Consider the following 26985-nt stretch of genomic DNA (forward strand, 5'->3'; position numbering starts at 1 on the left):
TTTAGTGGTCACCAGTTTATGATGTATGTAAGTCAAATCATTAACTTGTACATCTTAAGCTTACACAGTGCTGTATGTTGGTTATATCTCAGTAAAACTAGAAGAGAAACAAGGAGCCCAAATGTTACCCAGCAACGGAGGGAGCAATAGTTTGACCCTAGCATTCCAGAATCTTTATACTCCCCTGTATCCCTCCTCCGCACCACTTTACTGGGATAGCTTTCAAGGAGAATTTGGATCTCCTGATACTTTATCCAATGCTCTTTCCACTGAACTGCCATTGTGCTTAATCCAGCCTCAAGCCAATGTTGTTGTGGCGGGGGAGGGGATTAAAATGTCCTTTGGAAATTTCTGACTCTAAAAACCCTGGAGTTAAAGCAAAATCCACCAATAATTTTATAAGTCTGCCTCTTTTTTTTCCAGTAGTCATGCTAGTTCTGCTTCTAGTTTTATTCAACCTTTAAAGGGCATAAAATTCACATTTCATAGTAAATCAGATTTTAGTTGAAACCAATTGAAAAGCAGTTTCCTTTGGCTCAGCCTCCCTGCAAGGTCAGATACTTGGAGGAACTCTCCAGCCTAGTCCAAATAGTATCATCGAAATAAGTGTCCTATCCATCTTCTTACAGTATCAGATTTAAGACACAGCAGAACCATAAATAAAGATAACATTATCAGATAAGACAATAAATGAAACATAAGAGAACACTTTTTTAAAAATCTCTTTATATACAGATTACCCAATTCTAAGTTTAAAGGACTACTTTAAAAATTTTACTGTACTGTGTGGATACATCCATTTCACAGAATGGCCGTGGGTACCTTGCCAATGTGTGAAATGTTCTAAGGGACACTGATCTCTGCAGAATGATTTAAGCTCCAAAATTTCCAGAAGCAGTATGTTTTTTTAGTTGAATTGTTAATAAAACAGACAGAATTATTGAGCTTCGTTAAGAATACCTACAAAAGAGATCCAACCAAAAATCATCCTCTGTAAGGAAAGACTGATTTCACTTATGGATTGAAGTATGAGCATAAAAATAATCTTGTCACTGTTTCTCTCCTCATCACCTTCTTTGACCTAATAAGGCTTTCAAGCACTAACATTTCATCACCTTTCTCACACATACACACTCTGCACCCATACCCTGGGAAGAAGGGTTAGAGGGGGAGAGTTAGTTCAGTTGGAGAGCAGGATAAATACAGACCATATCTGGTCAATCCAGAATGTACATACAATAAATTTTATAAAGAATAGGAATAGAATGGTTTGGTTTTGCATTTTGAACTTTTCACGCCCACTATCATCTATTTACTTCATCTCACTCTCCACTATAGCTTTATAAGCTAGGCAGAGAATGCACAGTGTACAGAGGGGGAAATGCATACTTTGAGTGAAATGAGCAGGGCTTACAAGCTGGCTTTGCTGCATCTTGTCCTGTTACTTAATTTATTCAACCTCATTTTTCTCATCTATGTGATTGGGGTGTTGGCACCTACTATAAAAAGGATAAGTAAGATTCTTTACAGCTATGTATGTATGTAGAGATCTTTATGGGTAGGTTGTGCAACTTGATGAAATTCCCCATCAAACTAGAGCCGGAACTCAGATGACCTGATGGCATTATCCAGACCACGCCCCACAGGAATACTGTCTACTTCATTTAGTCCCACATCAGGCCAGACATTCATATTTTGATTGCCCAAAACTTTATATTGACCTTCCTTATCAAATAGAGAATTTTTTATATAATTTATTTTCTACTAAAGTGATTGCTCATTTGATATTTTACATAAAATTCCTTTCAAAATGCATTCACTGACTATTGATTACAGCATGGGTATTACAGGAGATACGAAGTTATGCAAGATTCAATATCAGTACTCAAAATTCTTACAGCTCAATGGACAATTTGTCATGTGCATAAAATTCCATATATATATATGTAGGTATGTGTATATATATGACATATACAGTGCCTATATTTCACACTAGACAATGCATAAAATATTGTAGCTAACATTTGTTTATTACCTACTCTGAGCCAGTTAATATATTTTACTTTTGCACTTTAATTAGTACCATTAAGGTCAGTGCTATGGTTATTTCTATGTTATAAATGAGGAAACCGAGGCTTAGAGAGGTAGTATTCTGTGTTCTGTCTCCCTCATGCGCGCGTGCACACACACACACACACACACACACACACACACACACACACACACACACACACACACACACACACACACACACACACACACACACACACACACACACACAGCCATGACTTTCCAGGGTACTTCCAGGCTAATGATTTATGATGAGCAGTAACCTTCCATAAAGTTCCTGAGAAAATTCAATGAATTCATGGTACTTAAATGATGCAAGTGTATCATTTAGGAATACAAGCAAGGACAATATTGCTTGGTTGTCTCCCAAATGCCAGTTGTGTCTACGTTCAAAGAGAAAAGTTTTATTACAGTCTGTCCTTCCCTCCTAGCCAAACTATATCTCACTGGCCCATTTCTCCCCATCTTTCTACTTTGAAGACTTAGTGGTATCATGACAGGGAAGGAGGGCAAGATTGGAAGTTATATATCAGTACGTCAGATACTAGCTGCCCATTTCATGTTTTTTTTGATGGGGTTCCATCTTTCTGAGTCTATAAAGTATTTTTGCATTTATTTAGGGCTCACATTTTTATGACTTTTTTAAAGAGGAGCTTCTGATAAATGTTTATGAGGCCATCACTTTAATAGGATGGATGGGCACATGTCGAAATGTTATCAGTACAGTTAAATATTTATTTGGTTTTATAATGAAATGTAGGATTTTCATAGCTATAATCTAAGAAGGATTCATAGTAGAATAAGAAAGATATACTGGGGCATCTAGGGAGGAGATAGTTACGACATAGGTGGAGACAAAATGTTTTCCTTGATTTTTCTAGACATGGAAATACAACAAATGTAATAAACCTAAAAGTAAATGTATAACCTTGGAAGAAGATCAAGGACCAAATAGCAATCATAAATTGAAATTTATAAGAGGCATAAGTAGTTTTAAATTTGCCTTATCATATGGAAAATACACATTAACCTGGGAGATTAACCTGTTTCTTTGTTATAATTTTGATCTCTTGAGTAAGCAATACAGAGAGATAATTTACTTTCTACTAAAATATACTTAACCTGTTGTTTAAAAGGTAAATAATGGATTCAGAAGATGAAAAATATTAACACTAATGTAATCATTTAATATTTATCTGATTTATTGTTTTCGTCCTGATTAACTGCTCCAATGACCATACTTCAGTCTGTGTTTAATGTGATCTGTTCATAACACTCGGCACAATATTACTGTTGTCCATTTTCCTTTTAATAGCTATATAGATCCTGGCATCAGTAAAAGTCTGTATCATAAAGCCTTTTTTAAAAAAAGCATAAGCATTAGATATGTAAAAATTCATTTTATTACCTATGGAAAATAATCATAATAATTTATGTGAAATATACAAAACATTAAAGCCTCTGAAAAAAGTTCTCAATTATTAGAAATAAATTGAAGTTCCAGTCAGTGCAGATAACCTTACAAATGGAACTGACAGAAGAAAGTGGAATTGGTCCTGTCTCTGTGGTTATTGCCTCACTTGGGAAAATTTATCAGCTATCTGCCCCTTTGAACAACATAACACCTGATTTTATCGATTATGTTTTAGATGTACAATCAGCCAGTGTAAACTGGGACAGAAAGGAAATAAAGTCAGTGCTTTGTCCAGGGTCTTCTGCTGTTTGGGAATAAATTCCTTTTTTGTTGCTTTGGATCGTCTTCCTTTGTGTCTTGATTTACCAAGTTGACAGAGTTCATTTTTTTCTCTCTCTTCTTCTTTCCCACTTGTGTAGTCAGAAGACACAACGTCCCTGAGTTACACGGCGACGGGCCTCAAACCAAACACGATGTATGAGTTCTCCGTCATGGTCACGAAAAACCGGAGGTCCAGTACCTGGAGCATGACTGCACACGCCACCACCTACGAGGCAGGTACGTGAAGAAGCCTCTCCACTGGCTGCTGGCCGCTGGGGTTTTCTAGGTTCTGAGGAATCCGGAACGTGTGTGCACTGTGATGTCTAAATTACAGTTAATCATGTATAAAGTCATTCATAGCACTTTTATATCAAATACTGTTCTTCCTACTCTAGATAAGAAGAAAATGAGTCCCCGGTGGAATTAGTAATCTGGTTTTAATTTGTACACTAATTGAAGATTTCTGAATATAAGTCTGCTGTTCAATACATTGAAGTAAAGGCATTTTTCTCTCTGTCCAATGCATGTGTGTCCTTGATCAGCAGACATTGTAATGTTTACTTTTTTGGAAAGGGATTAGATGCAAAATGAAAAACTGCATTACAGCTGTAGGCTTGTAGATGCTTACCTTATGGGCTTCCCTAGCGGCTCAGACAGTAAAAGAATCTGCCTGTGATGCAGGAGATCCCTGGGTCAGGAAGATCCCCTGGAGAAGGGAATAGCTACACACTCCAGTATTCTTGCCTGGAGAATTCCATGGACAGAGGAGCATGGCAGGTTACAGTCCGTGAGGCTGCAAAAAATCGACATGACTGAGCAACTAACACACACACACACACACACACACACACACACAGTTGACTGGGAAGAAATTTCTAGGGAGTCATGTTCACTGTTTGGAAATAAGGCAACACAATGGAAAACTTTCATGCATCTTGCAATAGTTCAAATCAAGAGTGAATGCAGTTCACTGTAAATTTCTCCAGTCACATTTACTGTGGGTCATAAACGTTGAGTTTATAACCTTAGCAGACTTGCAGTGCACTTTGCAATTATAGTTCACAGAGATCCAACATCTGAAGGAAACAGGGTTTAACATACTTTTTAATTGCTTTCCTGGTATTATTACATCATATTTGGGGATAAACCGTACCACACATTTCCAAATTTTAAAGCATATGGTAGTAAAACTTTTATCTGAGTAAGTTGAATTTCTTTTTCCTTTTGAATTTGTCCCATAGCATGGCAGCTCTAATTTTAATTTCAGATTACTACCCTAACTCTGAGTTCACTGGGAATATTTTAACAATTCTGGGGGCACTTCTTTCTGTAAGAAGTTTTCCCTCTTTGTTTAATTTCAACACCTTCTTCTTCTATTTTACGTGTTTACATATATAAAATCATTCTCCTAGAAATCTGCCCAGGATGCCAGTGTTCTTAGCTTCTCAGGGAGAGTTATACATTATGGGATGAATAAAAGTCATGCTCTTTCTTTTAACCTAAAAGGAGATGAAAGGAGTTAAATGTAAACCAGTAAGGTATTTGGTCCTCCCTGAGTGAAAGAAAAGGAGTAGTAATTTCCTTATTCATTTTTCCCCATCATAAACATAAACGCATAACAACATCTGACTTGATAAATGAACCCTACTGATTTCTCCTGAACTTCCTAGCCTTGTAAGGACGTCAGTGTTGAGACCCATAGCTGAGAGAAAGATATTAACTTTTAGAAATGTGGCTGGTAGAAAGGGTGATTGTCAAAACAGATAATGATCTGGACAAAGGTGTAAATAGCCCATGGATAAGATTCGTGGGTGATGATGAGAAGCAAGAAGTAATTCGCAAGTGTCTGCACATTTTATAACTGTGAGAAGAAAATGAGGTGAATGAAATAGCTCTGAAGTTTGCTTCTAATTCTGTAATAATGCAAAGACTCTATGGGGCCACATATTATGCACTTGTGCTGAAATTGCTCATAATAAGGATAATGGCAGCCGACAAATTCTTGAAATGAAACGTGCTTCCTGTCCAGGTGATAAATCCTTAATTTTACTCTAGTTAATTTAGGTAAAATAAAAATAATTGGAAGGATAGCTTAAATAATGAAGTCTTGGCAAGGGACAGAAGCAGCAGCATCCCCAGGCATTAGAGATGAGGAACTATTGAACTCTCCCTGCAAGATGTTACAATTACAGTGGTTTGACTCCATGTGTTTTCCTTTCTTCTGTCAACATTCAGTTTCCCAGAAGAGAGAATCACACAGCTACAGAAAGTGAGATGGAGGCCAGGAAACTCCTACTTGATGTTGCTCCCAGCTCACGTGACAGAGAGGAGACCTTGTCCCCCAAAGGAAAAAGCCACGTGTTTCTCTAAATGAAGGAGGAGAGGGTAGCATCTGAGCAGTCCAAACACACATGCCCAAGATGTTGGTGTGTGTTTATGTTTATGATGGGGAAAAATGAATGAAGAAATTACTACTCCTTATTTTTTAAGGGGTTAAGAATCCGCCTTACAATGCAGGGGGTGGCTGTTCCATTACTGGTCGGGAACTAAGATCCTACCTGCCAGGAGCAACTAAGCCCATGTGCCCCAACTACTGAGCCTGACGCCCCCACCCCCTGCAGAGAGTTCCTGCAGCACAACGAAAGATACCACAGTAAACAAGGGCATGTACATTTAAGGCTCTGTCTCCTTGTTTTCCTGGTACAAAGAGGGAAATGAAATGTTAGTCACTCACTTGTGTTCAACTCTTTGCAACCCCATGGACTGTAGCCCCCCAGGCTCCTCTGCCAATGGAATTCTCCAGGCAAGAATACTGGAGTGGGTTGCCATTTCCTTCTCCAGGGGATCTTCCTGACCCAGTGATTGAACCTGGGTCTCTCACATTGAAGACAGATTCTTTATCGTCTGAGCACCGGGGAAGCCAATGGCACATAAAGGGGGATACCTTATAAATATAAATTTCTCTTTTATGAAAGGGTAACTTCTACTTGGTTTTCGAAACTTTTCCTCTGTCTGCTTTTTTTAAAAAAATAATCAACTTAAGATAATTCTTATGCCAAAGAGGCAAAATATTTGGGGGTGATAAATTCTGCTCCCCTCAAACAACATTAGGAAGAGTAGCTCTAAGCAAGACAGGGTTTCTTGACGTCTTTACTTCCTACCAGGTTGATCCGCCTGCCAAGACAGGAGATACAAGAGAGGCAGTTTCGATCCCCGGGAAAGGAAGATCTCCTGGAGAAGGGAACGGCAACCCACTCCAGTATTCTTGCATGGGAAAGCCCATGGACAAAGGAGCCTGGTGGGCTATAGTCCACGGGGTCGCCAAGAGTCAGACACAATTAAGTGACTGAGCAGACACACGCAGGTTGATAGTAAGACCCTCATAGATTCCTTGTCTCCTCTATTTTCAAATATTTCTTTTCCTTCTTGTTGGGAGATAACTAGATGTTACCTAAGCAAGATGTTGTGACCTGTATTTAAAATTCATTTTTTAAGGAAAAATAGCATTGGGTGAACTTTCACTTACAAATCCTGCAATTGTAACAGAATTTTTGTTTCTTGGAAACATGTAGCCATTGATCTTGCTAACTTTTACAATGGTTCCTGAATTTTAGTGAATCACTCACTTGAAAATGCCAATTATACTTTTCTCTATAGTCATACATATTCCATTCTCCTCTCTATATTCTCACCTTTGAAAGGCAGTTAACTTCCTGGAAAATATTAATTTCTGTGTCTTTGCTTAATTCAGATACTTAAATCATCCACGGTAAAATAAGCATGATATATGTCATGATAGATTCTGTGTGTCAGCATCATGATTAGAAGTCCCATAAATGTCTGTTTTCTTTCACATCCAACAACAAGACCATGTTTGTGTTTCATCCCACAGCCCCGACCTCTGCTCCTAAGGATCTGACAGTCATTACTCGAGAAGGGAAGCCTCGCACTGTCATCGTGAGCTGGCAGCCTCCCTTGGAAGCCAATGGGAAAATTACTGGTAGGCATCTCGGCTTTATTTCCTGTGTTGCTCTGCGTGGCCTGCCGTGGCTTACCTCCCCGCATGCCACTCAAACCTTTTATGTATTAGGTTTCTGTCCCAGCATCTCAGTTGACTCCTGACCCTCTCTGATTGTCTCCTCTTACCCCTGCTGACCCTGGAATTCTTCTAATGGAGCCTACAAATACACACCCCAGCACATTTCCTCTGTGTTGCGTCCTGAGAGCTGTGTATTCCAATTAGTGCAGACCTTCTGTGTGGCATTAGGATAACCTTCTAATGGAACGCCTTTGAGCCTAAATGACTAAAAAGAAGCCAGTTGTTGGGCAATTGTAAAATACAAAAGACACTTAATGACCATGTATTTTCCTAGGAAACATAGGAAGGAGGCTTGTCTAAGGCTTTTTAGCTTCTCACTTAGCTCTTAGCTTCTTACTTAAATCATAAGGTTCAGAAAACACTTGATATTGACGGATGGAAATTGAACTTAATGAATATTTCACAGTGACAGATTTTATTTTGCCAAATATTACGGATAACATCGATGCCTAATTAAAGCATCCATTAGAAGCCTGTAATGTTAATTTAGTATGAAAAATATAATGGAGTTCTATCAGAGATTTTGCATTTAAATGATCACTTTAGGCTTTTAATAGATGTCTCCATAGCATATAATTATTATGAAAAATATTGTATAACTAAAAATGTGCACATTATAGTCTAATTAACTTGAACCATTGGGTTAGGCACATGTAAGAGTCACTCTTGTTTCTTCATTGTTGCATACCAAAAGTGGATAGCACCAGTGTAAATTAACAAAGCAATTCAGTCATTCTCTGGTACAGACATAAGCATGGGAATTGCAGTTTGGATGGCACACTTACTTGATGTGAGTTACGTTTTGAATTTTACAAAATGAAAAGGTAATGTGAAAATTCCAAATGTGGTTTAAATTTAAGTCAAAGACTTGTTTTCTCCAAGAAATTGCTCTTCCTACAATAGCAAACAGAACTTCAATTTGAGCTGACAAATACGGGAAAAAAAAAAAAAAGAGGGACGTAAAATCTCCCCAGAATCTGATATACTCAGTTGTTACTCTGCCAGACCTTCTAAAACTGAGGCTGGCTCATTCTAATTTTTTGTTTTTCTCTACTCAGTGTAATGACCTCTTTTCATTGGTTCTATTTCAGTACTTTTGGAGATTCTGATTTGTTTACATGATGACTTCCATTATGTCATTAACAGTTGTCTATAAGCATATGGTAAATCAACAGACAATAAGTTTAAGAAGGAAAAAATCCAGAATAGGAATTGTCTGAATAAAAATAAGGTCTAACAGAAAAAAAATATACTTTGGGGTAAAGGATAAAATAAGTCATATATTACCCAGTTCTTCACTCTATTTAAATAAATCTCACCAAATGGTCTATGTGAAAAATAGAATGTGTTTTCAACTCTGAAAAAAAAAGCTTAATTTTGCTTTTCAGTTGGAACAAAAAAAGGAAGTCGGCCCCATATTAAGAAATGTAAATTAATCTGAGCGATAACAGTTTGTGTGCTAATGTCACAGTGCATGTATAAGAAACTATGTCCACATATTTTATTTAGAATTGTTATGTTCAGTAATTCTCATTACTAAAAATCTATTCATTCACAATTGCGTAGTTTAAGTATGAAAAGAACTAATTTTCCCCTTTAAAGAATAGTTCATTCGTTAAAGTCAGTTTATAATTATCAGTCTAAGCTATTTTGACTCAATTCAGCAGGGAGCAAACACTAAGAACCATTCAAACAACTTTACACAACACTTAAAACAACTTCCGTTCCATGCATGTTTTGATACTTTCAACTCAATTCCAAAAAATAGTATGATAAAATATTTAGAGCTTCAGCTGTTTAGACTGAGGGCCCGGATTTTCTGCACTCAGTTTCTTGGGAAAGTCCGTAGGAAGATGTGAGTTCTCTTCCAGCGTGTCGGGGCACATGTCACCTGTGTGGAGAAATATACTCCTGTCCTGCTTCCACATTTCTTTGTTTTCCTAAATCCCTCTCTGCCCACAGCAGAACAGGATGGTTAAGAACCCTGCCTTCTGATGGAGATGCCTGAGCAAGTTATTTCATCTCCCCGAGTCTCACTTTAGGACTCCTTTTGTAGAATTGTTGACTTCCCTGGGGGCTCAGATGGTAAAGCGTCTGCCTACAATGCGGGAGACCCGGGTTCAATCCCTGGGTTGGGAAGATCTCCTGGAGAAGGAAATGGCAACCCACTCCAGTATTCTTGCCTGGAAAATCCCATGGACGGAGGAACCTGCTAGGCTACAGTCCATGGGGTCGCAAAGAGTCAGACACGACTGAGCGACTTCACTTCACTTTGTAGAATTGTTATAATAAAGGACTGAGAACAGTCCCTGATACCCTGTGAGCACTAAAATAATTTAGTGATTATTATTCCCAGTTGAAATTCATTCTAGAGCAGGTGTTCATTAATGTACTCTGCTCAGATCCCGGACCATCAATTTGTAAGTATAGGTAATGATAAACGTGGGTGTGTGTGGGTGTGTGTAGGTGTGCACATGCATGTGCTCAGCTGTGTCTGACTCAGTGACCCATGGATGGTAGCCTGACAGGCTCCTCTATCCATCGGGTTTTTCAGCAAGGATAGTGGAGTGGGATGTCATTTCCTCCTCCAGGGGATCTTCCTGACCCAGGGATCAAACCCATGACTCCCGTGTCTCCTGCATTGCAGGCAGATTCTCTACCCCTGAGCCATATAGATATGTGTATATATGTATACATAGATTTATATTTCAAAAAAATGAAACAAAAAATGTTGAAAAAGGGAGATCCAGATTATTCCAGTGCCTAAGTTCCTTGATCATAAGCTGGCAGCTTGGGAATTTAGACTGATATTTTCAGAAGCAAATGGTTCAAAATGAATTAAAGATTTAGTATAAGCTTATCATTCTCCTCAGCACTTTTGTATTACAAGTAGTCACATGTTCCCTATTCTTCTGTTTTGAAATAAAGAGTCAAGGGCCTTCTGGGGTAAATAATTATCCTAAAGTCAAATATAGAGAAGGCAATGGCAACCCACTCCAGTACTCTTGCCTGGAAAATCCCATGGACGGAGGAGCCTGGTAGGCTGCAGTCCGTGAGGTTGCGAAGAGTCGGACACAACTGAGCGACTTCACTTTCCCTTTTCCCTTTTATGCATTGGAGAAAGAAATGGCAACCCACTCCAGTGTTCTTGCCTGGAGAATCCCAGGGATGGGGGAGCCTGGTGGGCTGCCGTCTATGGGGTCACACAGAGTCAGACACGACTGAAGCGACTTCGCAGCAGCAAAGTCAAATAACCAAGAAATAGCAGAGCTAGGATATAAAACTCAGGTTCCTGCTCTTAGCTATTACACTAAGCTTTGTTCTTCTTACTAGTACTGGCCCAAATCAGTGACAGTCAGCTGATTTATGACAATTTATCTGAGGAGGGATTGAGCATGGAACTTTTTTAAAACTCCCCGAGTGATTTTAATATGTTTGTGAAACATTGATCTAAATAAATGCAGCATCCAACATTAAGCTCAAACACCAATATAGATAGAAGAGAGCTTCAGAGTTTGTTTCCTTATCAATACCATCTAATGACTAAGGCTACGCCCTCTTTTTCTGTGTAATTTGATACTCTAGTCCTATTCCTTCCTTGAAATTCTCTTCTCACTTGAGTTTTGTAAAAGCATCTAACAACTTTTCTTCCCCCTTCCAGGCCTGTTCCAGAAGTGTTATTTCCCAGAACGCAGATCTTTTCATTCCTTTTGTTACTTTCTCTGAAAAAAGTTATCCATGCTGTAGCTAGGACTTCAGTGAACATGCACTTAATGTCTCTGAAATCTGTATCTCCATCCAAGGAGTTCTAAATATACATATCCCACCTCATACTGTGCATTTGCACTTCTCTGTCATACTGGAAACTCGTTTTACTCTCCAACCCCTCTTTCTACCATTCTTCTTTTTTTAGTCTAACACCCACCACAAACGGCCAAGTGATGCACTATTATATTCTGGAATAGATTGTTAGTTCATTGAGATTGTGAACCAAGCTGGACACTCACACTGGAATCACATATGTCTAATATTCTTACTTGCATCTTTTCAGAAGCTTCCACCATTCACCCAACTGCATAAGCTGGCAACTTAGTCTCATCTTGACTTCTTCCTGTCCATCTCCTTTCCATATTATCATGCGAGAAAATCTAAATGCTTATAGTACAAGGCTGAAAGCTCTAGGAGAATAGGGTTCAGATTTTGTTCAATTCTTTCTCCCTAGTAACAATATCTTTGACACTCAATAGGTAATTAATAAACATCTGTTGAGTGGAACAATCATCAAATTTGATATTCAATATATTGTTTGACTTGACTCTTTAGTGCCAGTTTCCAAACAAGGTATTTCTTAAACCTTCTTAATATAAATAACTAAAAGGTTAGCATTTACTAAATAGTTACTATGTAAAGGTAATTTAATAGAAATACCCATATACCTTAAGTTTTTAAAGCACATTATCTCACAGCAACTAGTTTTCTGATAATTAATTAAGACATAACTTGAATAAAGCAAGTTGCTCAAGGTTGCAACAAAGCTAGTTAATATTAGCAGTGTTACTTGAGGTCAGGCCTCCCTGAATCCATAACCCATAATTTTTTACCACAACAAACTAGGCAGTTGGTCCTCATTTTTAATATATCTACCTCTAGGTACATATATTTATTAGAATCAGTTCTTTAAAGATGAGAAGGCCTCTTTGGGCTGAGCTCCTTGCTGGTGGGGGCCAGTTCTATATGGTCTTCCTCGTTCTTATCAGCCTCCCTGATCCATGGAAAGGAATCAGCCATGAGTGGAAGTATGGAAAAGGACGGAAGAGAGATGAGAGGTGGAGGTGAATACTTTCTGACACTTTGCTTCTAGAATGACAACTACCTATTCGTATGCATGCGTATGTGCTAAGTCGCTTCAGTCCCGCCCAGCTCTTTGCACCCTAAGCACTGTAGCCCGCCAGGCCCTCTGTCCGAGGGATTTTCTAGGCAAGAATACTGGAGTGGGTTGCCATGCCCTCCTCCAGGGGATCTTCCCGACGCAGGGATCGAACCCATGCCTATGTCTCCTGCATTGGCAGGTGGTTGTTTTATTTTTTGTTTTTGTTTTTTAACCACCTGCGCTGTCTGGGAAGCCCAGCTATTTGTATAAGTAGAGTCAAAAATGAAAGATGTATGATGCTATGTTTTATGTGTATTTAGACAAACAGTGTTTCCATGCGAGAATGCCCAGGTAAATTAATAAACCCAAAAGGTTTTGCCACCTATGGTAGAATATAATACTCTGTCAGTCAGTATGGTGGATAAGAGATAAAAATGAAGTGGAAAAAATATAAAATGAAAGAATGGAGAATGACAGAGAATTGGACACAGAAGAATGAACATACAGATACAGAAAGGTAGCGACGAACCTATCCATGTATCCCAACTTGTGTGGTTATATGGAAATCTCTAAGGTGAGACTTCAGTAGTGGACTTATAGCCTCAAAACATACTAAACTCATTCACCAAATGAAGTTGTATGGTTTCTCTAAGGCTAGATTTTAGAGTTCTGAGTAACGTAATCTGTTCCTGTTCTCCATCTCAGTATTCAAATATACAACCAATGACTGGTTTTGTTTTTGTTTTTTAATAAATTTAAGAAAATTGCTTAAATACAAATTGGGGTCAGAACCTGATGTGGCACTTTTAACTTTACTTATGTGATGTCAGGACTGTCATTTTAAAAAACATTTTATTTATTATTATTATTATTATTTTGGCCACACCATGTGGTATGTGGGATCTTAGTTCCCCAACTAGGGACCTAACCCACACCCCCTGCAGTGGGAACATGATGCCCTAACCACTGGACTGGGAGGTCCAGAGAAGTCCCGGAACTGTCATTTTAAAATGCTTCAGTAAATACTCTTCACGTAGAAAAACTTACGATGAAGGCAAATATTATATTCTCATTTGGTAAATGGAGAAAATCAGGAATAATTGTAGCTGACATGGGATGGGAGCACAGCTATCCAAACTTTCAACTTTGTCATACACTTAAAGAGCCCACGAAAACTTGAACAATTTCATTAAATGTCATGAATTTAAAACTTAAATACTTAGAGGCTAAGGGGTTTTATTCAGTAAGTGAGTTTCAATACCTATTATCCAGAGACTATTTTATTAGTTTTTTCAAAGAATAAGAAGTAATATAAGACATGGCTCCTGAACTAAAGGAATGTTTTTATTCTTTTGAAGAGATAAGATATGCACATAATAAAAGCTAGAAAAGTATTACTAGTGCCAAGCTCTTCTTTTCAATAGATGTGGTTTCTTTGGGTACAAAAATGGAGACTCCTCTGGGTTAAAGAGTAGTAGGAGATTTTATTGATGTTGACCACAGGGGCTGAGTTCTCAATGAATGGACACCTAGGAGTCAGAAACAACTCCTTTATCCAATGGTATTTTATAATCCCTTTTGAATTGCAGTCTTCCAATTTTAATACCATCCAGAGGGAGGTATAAATTATAAATTTTACAGACATTTTTTTTTTTTTGGTAAGTCCTTTATCTTCCCCTGAGCTTTCCACATCTTAGACATTTATATTTGTAGCATCAACATCTCAACAAATATATTACAAAAATTACTGGATTAACACGATCAACTAAAGCAGTGATTCCTGACTAAATACTGGAAGACAGAAATCACCTGGGGTACAGATTCCTGGGGTTACCAGAAATCGATTATACTCGTCACTGCAGTGTAACAACATCACCACAGATTTAGCAGCTTAAAAGCACACACACTTGCGATCTCACTGTTTCTGTCCGTCAGGAATCCAATCACAATTTAGCCGGGTAATCTGCTCTAAGGTCTCTTACAAAGTGGTAATCAAGGTATTGGCTTCGGCTGACATCTCACTTGAGGCTTACCTGGGGAAACACTGGCATCTAAGCTTATGGAGTTGTTGGCAGGACTCAGTTCCTCACTGGCTGTTGATCAGAGCCCAGCTTTAGTTCCTTGGCACGTGGTCTTCTCCATCTGGCAACTTACTTCATCAAAGCCAACAAGGGAGTCTGCTAGCAAGACAGAAGTTACAACTCATGTAGCATCATCATGGAAGCAACAGTCCGTCACATTTGCTTTATTCTGTTGGTTAAAAGCAAGCCTTAGGTCCCATCTAAACTCAGAGAGAAAGGACTTCACAAAGGTATAACTACCAGGAGGCGGGCACAATTGGGGGTTATCAAAGACTTGTCTGCCACCTCTCAAATCAAAATGCCCTCAGCCAGGGAGAGGGACAGTGGGACAAATTAAGAAAGTAGCATTGACATACATATGCGACCATGTGTAAAATAGCTGGTGGGAACCTGGCGTGTATGTAACACAGCGAGCTCAGCTCGGCCTTCTGTGATGACCTGGAGGAGTGGGGGCGAGGCTCAGGAGCAAGGGGATACATGTCTACACATAACTGATTCATACAGTCACACAGCGGAAACTAGCACAACATTGTTCGTTTTAATTTTAAATTAAAAATTTTAAAAAACCAAAATACCCTTTGTTGAACTCTGTGGGTTTGTACCTTGTACCTAGTCCCCAGGTAATTCTCATGATGAGGCAGATTTGAGAAACAACAAAGTCAGAAAAAGTGAAAGCCAAAGTAAAACAGATGCAAGCTTTCAGCATTGACAAGATTTTAAGAGAAATGGACTTCCAGAAGAGGTGGTTTGTGGCATTGCTTAATCCTAAAGAATCACAAGGAAGACGTATCCAGTTCACTGTCTAGAACACATCCCCTAAACCGAGATATAATTCTGTAAATCACTATAGGATTAAGTGAAAATGATACACAATCATATGAGTATTCTTCTATGTATTGGAATGGATTACAGAGTTTACAGAAAGGAGAGCTCCCTATAGAGGAAGGTTTCATATGTTAGCTATAGCTTAAACTGGACCTTGATGGATGGGTAGAAATTGGATGGGGAAGGAAAGCAAAGGTGAAGTGGTGTGAGGAGTAAGAGGGAAGTAAGAATGAGCACAGCATGGAAATCAGTCTTCCTGGAGCAAGTGTTGTGCTGAGATGTGAGTAATGTGCGTGCTTGCTTTGGCAGGGAAGTGAATCTGAGTCAGAGAACCTTCTGACATGACCTCTGAAAGAATTAGGTATGAAGGTCCCCGGTCAAAATGGGACAGGTGGAACTCAAAAGGAAGGACTAGGGGAATCAAAGGCGGACAACTGCTTTTATTTTTTTTTTGAGAGCTTTCTTTTTTATCGTAGTGTAACTGCTTTACACTGTTGTGTTAGTTTCTGATGTACAACAGAATGGATCCGTTATATGCGTACATATATCCTCTCCCTCCTGGACCTCCCTCCAACCTCCCCCATCCCACCTCTCCAGGTCGTCACGGAGCACCAAGCTGAGCTCCCTGTGCGATGGAGACAGGTGGTTTTAAAAGTGTTACTTATGAAGAAATGGTATTCATTCCATAAGCTCAGACCTAGAGAAAAACTGGATGGCCTATCTAATGCAGATACCATTGCAGAATTTTAACAGAAATAGGGGCTGACCAGATTCATGTTAGCAAAGGCACCCGTGATGAGATGTTCTGTAGTTTATATTGCACTCTTATCTGATATATATTGTAATATGAAGTGATGAATTAGTGCTTTAAAATAAAAGCTAGCTTAAATATTAGCCAGATAAAATGTTAGAGTATAAATAGTTTACAGGGATAACTGGATCTGTTTGGGTGCATATTAGATTATCACCATTGAGAACACTGCTGATGCTGCTGCTAAGTCGCTTCAGTCGTGTCCAACTCTGTGCGACCCCACAGACGGCAGCCCACCAGGCTCCCCCATCCCTGGGATTCTCCAGGCAAGAACACTATGGAGTGGGTTGCCATTTCCTTCTCCAATGCATGAAAGTAAAGAGTGAAAATGAAGTCGCTCAGTCGTGTCCGACTCTTAGCGACTGCAGCCTACCAGGCTCCTCTGTCCATGGGGTTTTCCAGGCAAGAGTACTGGAGTGGGGTGCCTTTGCCTTCTCTGATTGAGAACACTACTGTTATTCAAATAATATATCCCCTAACACAGAGAATGAATGATACTGTCAAATGAGGAATTTATTAATGTTTGAAATATTAGCTAGGTAACCTACAGTAATCCAAAAACACTTCTTTCTGTTTGTTTATTTTTGCTTAGGTGGAATGGGCTAGGGGAAAGAGTGTTGGGTTTTTAGTATGGTAATAGAGGATTTATCCTAGCCCTTTTATCAGTTAACTTGGGTTCTGCTCAGCTTTATCATCTCTGAAAAGAGAGCAACAGTATCCCTGCCAACCTCATAGAGTTATTACAGTAATCAAATATGATCATTTATTTTTATGACACTTTAAAATATTGGGCATTTTATACTTTTCTATGTATTTTTATTATTTAAACACTAGCCAAAATAAACATTTCTTATTTTCTTTATTGGATACAGTGAAAATGACAGACTTGATATCTATCTTTTAAGTTTTTCCTCATGTTTGTGTATTACAGCAAACCAATAATCAGGATTTATAGATAGCAGAAACCTCACATTTTTAAATATGGCAGATAGTTTTAACAGTTTATTCCATTTTTTAGATTCTGTACACTGAAGTAGTTCTTTTTGTAATCTTTGCAATACCCCTCTCCCCAAAAAAAAATCATTACTTGCCAAACTGGATACTGCAGTTTATAGATTGTGGATGTATAATAATCCTTGAAAATGGTATTTGGGAAACATGGATGTTTGGAAACACGTAGCGCATGGAGTCAGTACAGTTAACAAAGTTGTGTTCATTTATTTTTGCAGCTTACATCTTGTTTTATACCTTGGACAAGAACATTCCAATTGATGACTGGATTATGGAAACAATCAGTGGTGATCGGCTTACTCATCAAATCATGGATCTCAACCTGGACACTATGTATTACTTTCGAATTCAGGCACGAAATGCCAAAGGAGTGGGGCCTCTCTCGGATCCCATCCTCTTCCGGACTCTGAAAGGTTCGAATCATTTCTTGTCATTTCCTCTTCTTTCTTTTTTTTGTCCTATGGAGTGGTTATAAAATAGTTTTGGAGTCTGTTTAGGGAATTACCTTAAACCATCTCTGTTGGCACCATGACTACAGTGAACATTCAAAAGAAGTTAAAATGCAAATTAAAACCAAAATGAGATACCACCTCGAGCCTGTTAGAATGAGTGTCATCCAAAAGACAAGAGACAACAAATGCTACCTTGGCTATGGAGAAAAGAGAACCCTCGTGCACTGTTTGGGTATGTAAATTGGTGCAGCCACTATGGAAAACAGTATGGAGTTTCCTCAAAAAATTACAAATAGAAATACCATATGATCTAGCAATTCCACTTCTGGGAATATATTCAAAGACAAAAACATAACTCTCTAAGATACCTGCATCCTGATGTTCATAGAAGTATTATGTACAACAACCAAGACATGGAATCAACATAATGTCCATTGATGGATATAATGGAATATGTATATACACACACACATATATGTAATGAAATATATATATAATGGAATATTACTCAGCCATACAAAAAACCATGGAAATTCTACCATTTGTGACAGTATGAATGGACCTTGCAGGTGTTATGCTAAATGAAATAAATCAGAGAGAAAGACAAATGCTGTATGATGTCACTTATATATGGGACCTAAACAAACAGATAAACACCAAACTCAGAAAAAGAGATCAGATTTGTGGTTATCAAAGGTAGGAGGTGATGAGGGAACGATTTGGAGGAAAGTATAAGGCACAAACTTTCAGTTATAAGAGATGTAGGTACTAGGGAGGTAATAAACACATGATAACTATAGTTAACATGCTGTCTAATATACAGGAAATTTGTTAAGAGAGTAGATTCCAATAGTTATCATGAAAATTTTTCCTTTTTATTGTATTTATACAAGATAATGGTTATTAACTAAAGCTATTATGATAATCATTTCACAATAAATGTAAATAAATCATCTTGCTGTATATCTTATACAGTGATGTGGAGTTTCCCAGTTGGCACTGGTGATAAAGATTCTGCCTGCCAATGCAAGAGACGCAGGTTTGATCCCTGGGTTGGGAAGATCCCCTGGAAGAGGGCATGGCAACCCACTCCAGTATCCTTGTCTGGAGAATCCTATGTACAGAGGAGTCTAGCGAGCTACAGTCCATAGGGTTGCAAGGAGTTGGACACAACTGAAGTAACTTAGGACGCATGTCAGTTATTTCTTAAATAATTGGAAAAAAAAATGGAAACTGGAATAAGATAAAAGATAATTAAAAGTTACCTCTTTTATGCTGAAAGCCAGCATGTCAAGGAAATATCTATTAAGTCATTACATTTTCTGTCATCAGCACAAAGTAGACGTATTTAACTTGACATTTTTTTCATTACACTCTTGTTGGAATTTTATATTGATTTCAAATGTATGGGCTCTATTCAAAATATAATGAAACACTTTAACCATTGTATTTAAGGGATAAAAATTAAAAAGCATTTTATTGCATGAACTGCATGCATGCTATCTAGTACCAAGTTTAAGTATTTCCTTTCAGGAACTAGTGTCCTTATATATTAAAAAGAAATTTTGGTATAGCAAGACAGAAAATCTCAAACAAAATTAATTTTTTTAAGGACACACAATAGCATCATGAAAGAAAATCTTGCATCATGATTACTAGAAGAGAACTCTACATGCTTACAAGTATAAAAATCACTGCTCAATTTAAGGATAGTTGTATGTTTATACAGAAAAATTAAAGGCCTAAGAATAGTGACTACCTCATAATGATCTTCATATAATTTCTTTCTGTTTTAGAGCACAATATTAATTTTTTTTTTGTGGATGAATGATTTCAAGAGCCTCTATTATTTAGCAATTGAAAATAATTCAGATGTTCCATAGTTGATACTTAGAGATGTGTATTTAAGGAATGATATGTGTTATTGTTGCTAAGTCATGTCCAACTCTTTACCACTCCTTGGACTGCAGTCCACCAGACTCCTCTGTCCATGGAATTTCTCAGGCAAGAATACTGGAATGGGTTTCCATTTCCTTCTCCAGGGGATCTTTCTGACCCAGGGATCAAACTCATGTCTACTGCTTGGCACACAGATCCTTACCATCTGAGCCACCATGGAAGCCTTTAAAAGAGGATACTTGGTTTTTAAATCCCTTACCACACTATGCCTAGATATCTGTCTAAAACCTCAACAAAACATGATGGCAAGCAACTGACAAATTAAAAAGACACATCTGGGTTGACATTTTTACCCATTTGCTTGGACAAACTAAAGAAGAGACTTAGAATAACTAGATAGTCCATTTCTCAGTTCTCCTAGGAAAAATACTCTAGTAAATAGTAGACTTTTGGATTCTGGTGATTGAGCTATTCAAAAGCTGGATTTGGTAGCAGCTAATCTGAAAGTTTGCCAAGAACATGCAAATAAGCATTCAGCCTAAGCCTACATGACAGCTCTTTAAGGACAGAGTAGAAGTTGGAAGGAAGGCAAGAGAAAAATGAGCCAATCTTCGCCTATCCGGGTTTTTAGGACTTCATGTCTAAATCAGATTTCACTCCAAATGAGCAATTGAAAGGAAACCGGTTATTCATTTTGTGGGAGCATGAAATGTAACTAGATGATGTTTCACAAATGTTTCATCTTTATCTATAGACAAGTGCCAAACTAATTTCATGCTCACAATGTATGCCAACTATAGATCTCATAGAGGGTTTAAGATAACTTAAGACATCCAAATGTATTAAACAGCAGAGAGATGAGTTATCTCAGGATTTATAGGCCCACATTGTTTACCATCCTGTGGATTATTTAATGAACTTCATATCCCATTTGGTACTGTTTACCCTTAAGTGCCCTGAACTCATCCATGAGATGTTTAAGAACAAATTCAAGATATGTTATATGTCACAATAGTCCATAAGGGTTATTTCTGATATCTTGATTTGAATGTTTTAAGATTATCTACCCAAAGTATATCATATTCAATTAATAGACAATTCGATTTTTATGCTGTCTTGTGCTGTGCTTAGACGCTCAGTCGTGTCCCACTCTTTGCAACCCCATGGACTATAGCCCCCCAGACTCCTCTGTCTGGGAGGATTCTCCAGGCAAGAATACTGCAGTGGATTGCCATGCCCTCCTCCAGGGAATCTTCCCAACCCAGGGATCAAACCCCGGTCTCCCACATTGCAGGCAGATTCTTTACCATCTGAGCCATGAGGGAAACCCATGGTCTTATGGGAAACTAAGTTTCAGATGTCTTAAGTGTGTTTTAAATGATTCAGACACTGATGTTGCCTATCTTTATCAACAATTGATATTGCATAGGCATGAACCTTATATATGTGTCACATGACAGATGGTCTAAAGTAAATAAATTACTCGTCGTGAGAGATTTGAAGCCACAGTGGACCACATCTACACTAAAGATAAAATGCTCTCTGATTTAAGATTTTCCGTTTCCAAAGCTGCTTCAAAACATAAGGCCTCTGTTCATCAGAATGTAATGTCTGACAGACAGAAAGGCTTCCTTGTGCCCTGAAGCTGGGGACACTCTCAGCAGTCTATGAGAGTTGCAAATTACGCCTTAGTCGTTAACAGCATCATTTTCGCATACTCAGTCTTGGTAAAGATAGAAGCATATTCTACTAGAGAGTAAGGTTTTTCTATTTTTGTTTTGGCCACCAGTCAGAGAAGTACAGGAAACTCAATCTGTAATCATTGGTTAAATAAAAGGATACTTATAACTTAAAAGGGATTAAATTATCATTGCCTTTTTTTGTGTGTACATGCATTGTACAACATTGTACATACATGTGGTAGATCTGATTCTTTCTTTGGAATGTTAATTGGAAGAACCTTGAACTTCATTCTCTGACCACAGAGGGCTCTCCCTTCTCCAGATTTCGCATTATGATACCTGCACACTAGGGAAACCTCGGAAGATGTCTGAAATGTATATTTATTTCTGCCCATCACGTGAGTCGTTCCTTCTAGTAAAGTAAGCCACTCTGTGTTGGACTGTCAGGTAATAAGGAGGAAGGACGTTCCTGATGGAGTAGATCAAAGAGGGCATCTGTGGAGAGATGAAGTCATCTCCTGCACAGGGAAGCAGAGTCTTCAGCGGTGGAAGAGCAGTCGTGTATGGTCTCTTTCCTGGGCCTCCTTAACTGCCATTCTGAAATGTGCATCTCTCCCATGCAGGGATATGGAACTGAAAGCTGTGTTCCAGAATACAAAAAAGTTTCAGTTTTTAAATAAAACTAAATTATTTATTAGAATTTGTTATTAATTATTTGTTAGAATTTCTGACAGAGTACATGATACTCATGATAGGTGACAGGAGGAATTAAAAATTCAAGGCATAAAATTATAATACTTTGGCATCTGTTTTTAATTTTAGAGAATCACTATTTTCTTTAATAAAAAGTACTTATTAGGACACATTTAGTCCCTGTTGGGAAATATTCTTTAGTATTATTCACCATACATGTATTTATTTGTTACTTGCCAAAAATTTCTTGAACTACAGGTAATGCATTATGTAATTAAAGACAAAGGGAGAGATGAAGAATGGCAATAAGATGAGACCACTTTTCTTCTCTTATTTTTAATATCATTCCAAAACGTTCTCGCCTAAATATGAGATGCTGATTCAAGTAGTTTCTCAAGTGTGTTCTGGTCTGACTACCAAACCTTTCCCTTCCTGGCTTGTTTGGTCGTATAGACCCTGACATGCCTTTCCTCATTCTTACTGAACACTTGGTGTGGCCCTTCTTAGAGCAAAGTGTTCTTGCTTAAAAGCTGCATTAGGATCGTTTCTCTCTACGTAACCAATAGATAATGCATTTGCTTCTCAAAAGCACCTCTCATCAACAATTCCCTAATACTATAAGAAAATATATTTTGAGACATCATTAGTGTTGATTGGGAAATGGGAGAGAAAAATTAAGATACCCATTAAACTGTAATGATTATATTTGAAAAGACTGGATTAGATGACCTGGGGAGTTGAAAATTGTTAAATCTTGAAGAGATACAAAGACAGTTATAAAACTTATTTAAAGCTTGTTGAATCTTAATCTAATAAGCATGCTTTTATACACCATGTTCCAAAAGTGATTCATAATTCAGTCTTCTACTTAGTAAGATATCTTTCCTGGTTTATCTTTTTCATAGAATATGCCTCTGTATTATTTGAAAATGAAAGAAATTGCAAATGGTCTCTGGTTTAGGACTTTGTCCTTCTGTGATATAGCATTTATAAACTCTATATTTGGAAGTGGTTTTTACTAACAGCATTATTATTTAAGTATTTTGATTCTATATTTTCTTTTGGACAATGATTTGTATTCTTTCAATTAAAATAAAAAGGAAGGACTGCCACCTAAAAGATATTTGCTTTAAGTATTTTTCAAACAATGATGACGGATTTGCTATGAGACCACCACATGTAATGAGAAAACTGAATAGATTATAGGTTGCTGCCCTTCAGAATCTATTATATTTTTCTCTATCTGACTTTGAGACATCTACAAAAAGCAAACCAGCAAATATGGTAGCCTAAGTGTTTGACTGCAATTAAGTGAGTTAAATAAACCCAGAAGACTCAAAGATCAAAGAAAATCAAGTGTAGGTGAATTAAGTCTAACTGATGGAAACTTACAGAGATCTATGTTAGTCAAAATGTCATTTCACAATTTCTAGGAAAGCAGTGTTTCACAGATTACCTCATATATAGTTACATTTGGTTAACAGAAGCCACTTTTCAAAATTTTAGAGATACCTTAAAATCTGACAAATTATCTTCAAGAACGGTATACATTATTCTGTATATGACCAACCTAGACAGCATATTAAAAAGCAGAGACATTACTTTGTCAACAAAGGTCCATCTAGTCAAAGCTATGGCTTTTCTAGTAGTCTTGTATGGATGCAAGAATTGGACTATAAAGAAAGCTGAGCACCAAAGAATTGATGCTTTTGAACTGTGGTGTTGGAGAAGACTCTTGAGAGTCCCTTGGACAGCAAGGCAATCCAACCAGTCCATCCAAAAGGAAATCAGTCCTGAATATTCATTGGAAGGACTGATGCTGAAGCTGAAGCTCCAATACTTTGGCCACCTATGCGAAGAACAGACTTACTTGAAAGACCCTGATTTTGGGAAAGATTGAAGGTGGGAGGGAGGAGAAGGGGACGACAGAGGATGGGAAGGTTGGACGGCATCATCGACTCAAAGGACATGAGTTTGAGTAAGCTCTCTGAGTTGGTGATGGACAGGGAGGCCCGGCGTGCTGTAGTCCGTGGAATCGCAAAGAGTCAGACATGACTGAGCGACTGAACTGACTGACCGATACATAATTCATTTAAAATTGTCAACAGTTCAAGACCTTGCCTCACAAGATTTAAAATCAAACCATTCAGATTAAACTTTATGATATTTTATTACTTTACCCTGTTCCTGTGAGAATTGGTTAAGTTCTCTTGTTGAAAAACTAAAAATGAATACAAGAAAATAGCCTCCTTAACTTATTTAAAATATATGGATGATAATTACTTGGTAATAGCATGCATTTATTACTGTTAATTGTATTATTAAACTTGCATGATAATTTGAGTTTGTGTTTAGAGGACTCTTACAAATAACATTTTTTATAACACATTCACACAGCAAAATATTACTCTCAAATTCTTTCTTTAATTTAATTGAAATAATCACAGTAACCAACTCCTTATCAATTTTATTTCAATAGGGCATTGGCCTTGATATGAGAACTCACTAATAAAACCATTGACTAGAAATGTCACCTTTCTTGATGGAAACTGCCAATATCTAATAATATTATTTCTCTTTCCTCCACAGTGGAACACCCTGACAAAATGGCTAATGACCAAGGTATGGTGGTTTTCATCTGTCATTTTTCCCTCCTTGAGTCAATGCTGTCTTTTAGAAATGTCAGTCATTATTTCATTTTCTTCTTTCTACCTGGGCCATACATACACCTGATGAAGCAGACTCTAGTGTGATAATTAATCTTGTTAATGAAGTTCTGCTTGGCTGAGGTTTCAGCTCTGATAGGGAGGATGTAAATTTTCTTGAGAGGAAATTGTTTTGTCTCCATTCTGAAGGACCAATTAAAATGTCAAGCTTCTTTGTATGAAATAAATTTTTAGTCTCTGTCTGCACTTCTGAATAATTCACATTAAGTATAATTAAGCTCAGCATAATTTTCAAGCTGCTCTTGCACCCTTTCATGAGCTCTGGATTAAAGTTCTGTAGCTCGACAGAGAAAACCCATAAATCATGTGTGCTTTTCCTCTGCAATGAGCTTCTTTTCATACATAAAAACAAAGTTAGGTCAACTTTTTTTTAGGGCAATACTTTTGTTCATTTTGAAGCCAGAAAGTTTTCATTTTAAGAATAAGGTGCCAGTTTGACTTGCAGTATTTTGTCCTCCTTCCATTCATTTGCTAAAAGCTGATTTGTGTAGAGAAACAGCGATGGTTTCACACAAAGGAAAATGGAGATAAATCACATCCATCAATTCTCAGGTAGATAGGAATTTATTCCCATGATTTGTAGACTGATATATTAAGATTCCATTATTTTTGCATGAAGGATAATTAGTAGAATGCCAAAGGAAAAACAAAGAATAGTTTATGCATTTGATTTTTATAGGATGTTATAGTCTTCAAAAAGAGAGCGTTTGGAAATGCTCATGACTGGTGACCGTTGGTGTTGTTAGTATTGGTTCAGAGCTCACAGCTTGTGTAATTGTTTCCTGCTTGAGACATTATAATCAACATAACCTCCCTACCATCATCATGTCTCATAAGGCATCATGGTGTAGACTGTGGGAAAATATGCTTTTCAACAAGAATACTTTTCAACTGTTGACAAATACTAAGAATCTGAATGTTGTTTCACTAACAGTAGCAGATTGTCTCCATGAGCAGTATTTTATTTAATGACCCTGTATTCAGGTTTATCTCTGGGTCCTTATATCATTCCTCTGCTTAAGAGAACATGGCCAACACTTCATACAGGCAGGACCAGAAATGATGCAACGCACAGAAATGTCCACCCAGGGTTAAAGTTTCCATTAATCATTCCCTGATAGCTCGGTTGGTAAAGAATCTGTCTGCAATGGAGGAGACCCCGGTTCGATTCCTGGGTCGGGAAGACCCGCTGGAGAAGGAATCGGCTACCTGCTCCAGTATTCTTGAGGTTCCCTGGTGGTTCACCTGGTAAAGAATCCACCCGCAATGTGGGAGACCTGGCTTTGATCCCTGAGTTGGAAAGATTCCCTGGAGGAGGGAAAGGCTACCCATTCCAGTATTCTAGCCTGAAGAATTCCATGAACTGTACAGTCCATAGGGTCGCAAAGAGTCGGACATGACTGAGCAACTTTCACTTCACTTAATCACCTATATGTTCCTACTCTCTTACACTTAAAATATTTTCATAAGATAAGTATCTACTAAACAGTAATATTTGTAAAGCCACTAGTGATAAGTAATTGGCAGTTAGCATGTATTTTATTAGGTAAACTAAACATTAGTGCTATCTAAATTCAAGCTGGAATAGTTAATTAGCGGAATTTATAATTTCAATTAAAAATAATTTTAAAAACTTTGCATAGCTTTCTTAATTTAAATGAATTTGGAGCTTCCACAGGCAGACAACTCCTAATTTTTAAAATTATGTTTAGAAAAAGTATATATATAGAGAAAGAAAATATGAAAACATTTTTTAAATAACTGAACCAGATGAAAAGTTACATTATTAGCCATTTGAGTGACAGTATGCTAAAGCTTCTCAATGTAGTGGATTTTCAATTGTTCCTGGATCCCTTTTAAATTTTTTTGCTGTTATTTGTTAATTGGTAATAATATTTTCAGCTACCAAGAAATATATTTTGTACAGTGTCTTTGGTCACACACTCTCCATGGATTTTACTCAGATCCTCACATTGCCTGTGAAATCAGATCAATTACTTGGAACAAAAGGAATTCCCAAGAATTATTGCC

At 37.7% G+C, this 26985-nt stretch overlaps 1 protein-coding gene across 6 annotated transcripts in view; it reads left to right on the forward strand.

Annotated features, from left to right (window-relative positions):
* DCC (DCC netrin 1 receptor) overlaps positions 1 to 26985 on the forward strand; it is a 1219152-nt gene that overhangs the window by 1068512 nt on the left and 123655 nt on the right. For all 6 annotated transcript variants that reach the window (XM_043444495.1, XM_043444496.1, XM_043444497.1 and 3 more), the window contains 4 exons: positions 3904 to 4042; positions 7698 to 7805; positions 17721 to 17915; positions 24818 to 24850. In XM_043444495.1, the coding sequence (XP_043300430.1) occupies positions 3904 to 4042; positions 7698 to 7805; positions 17721 to 17915; positions 24818 to 24850 (475 nt within the window). The remainder of the gene's footprint in view (positions 1 to 3903; positions 4043 to 7697; positions 7806 to 17720; positions 17916 to 24817; positions 24851 to 26985) is intronic.

Source organism: Cervus canadensis, chromosome 23 (genome assembly GCF_019320065.1).
Source record: "Cervus canadensis isolate Bull #8, Minnesota chromosome 23, ASM1932006v1, whole genome shotgun sequence".
NCBI lineage: Eukaryota > Metazoa > Chordata > Mammalia > Artiodactyla > Cervidae > Cervus > Cervus canadensis.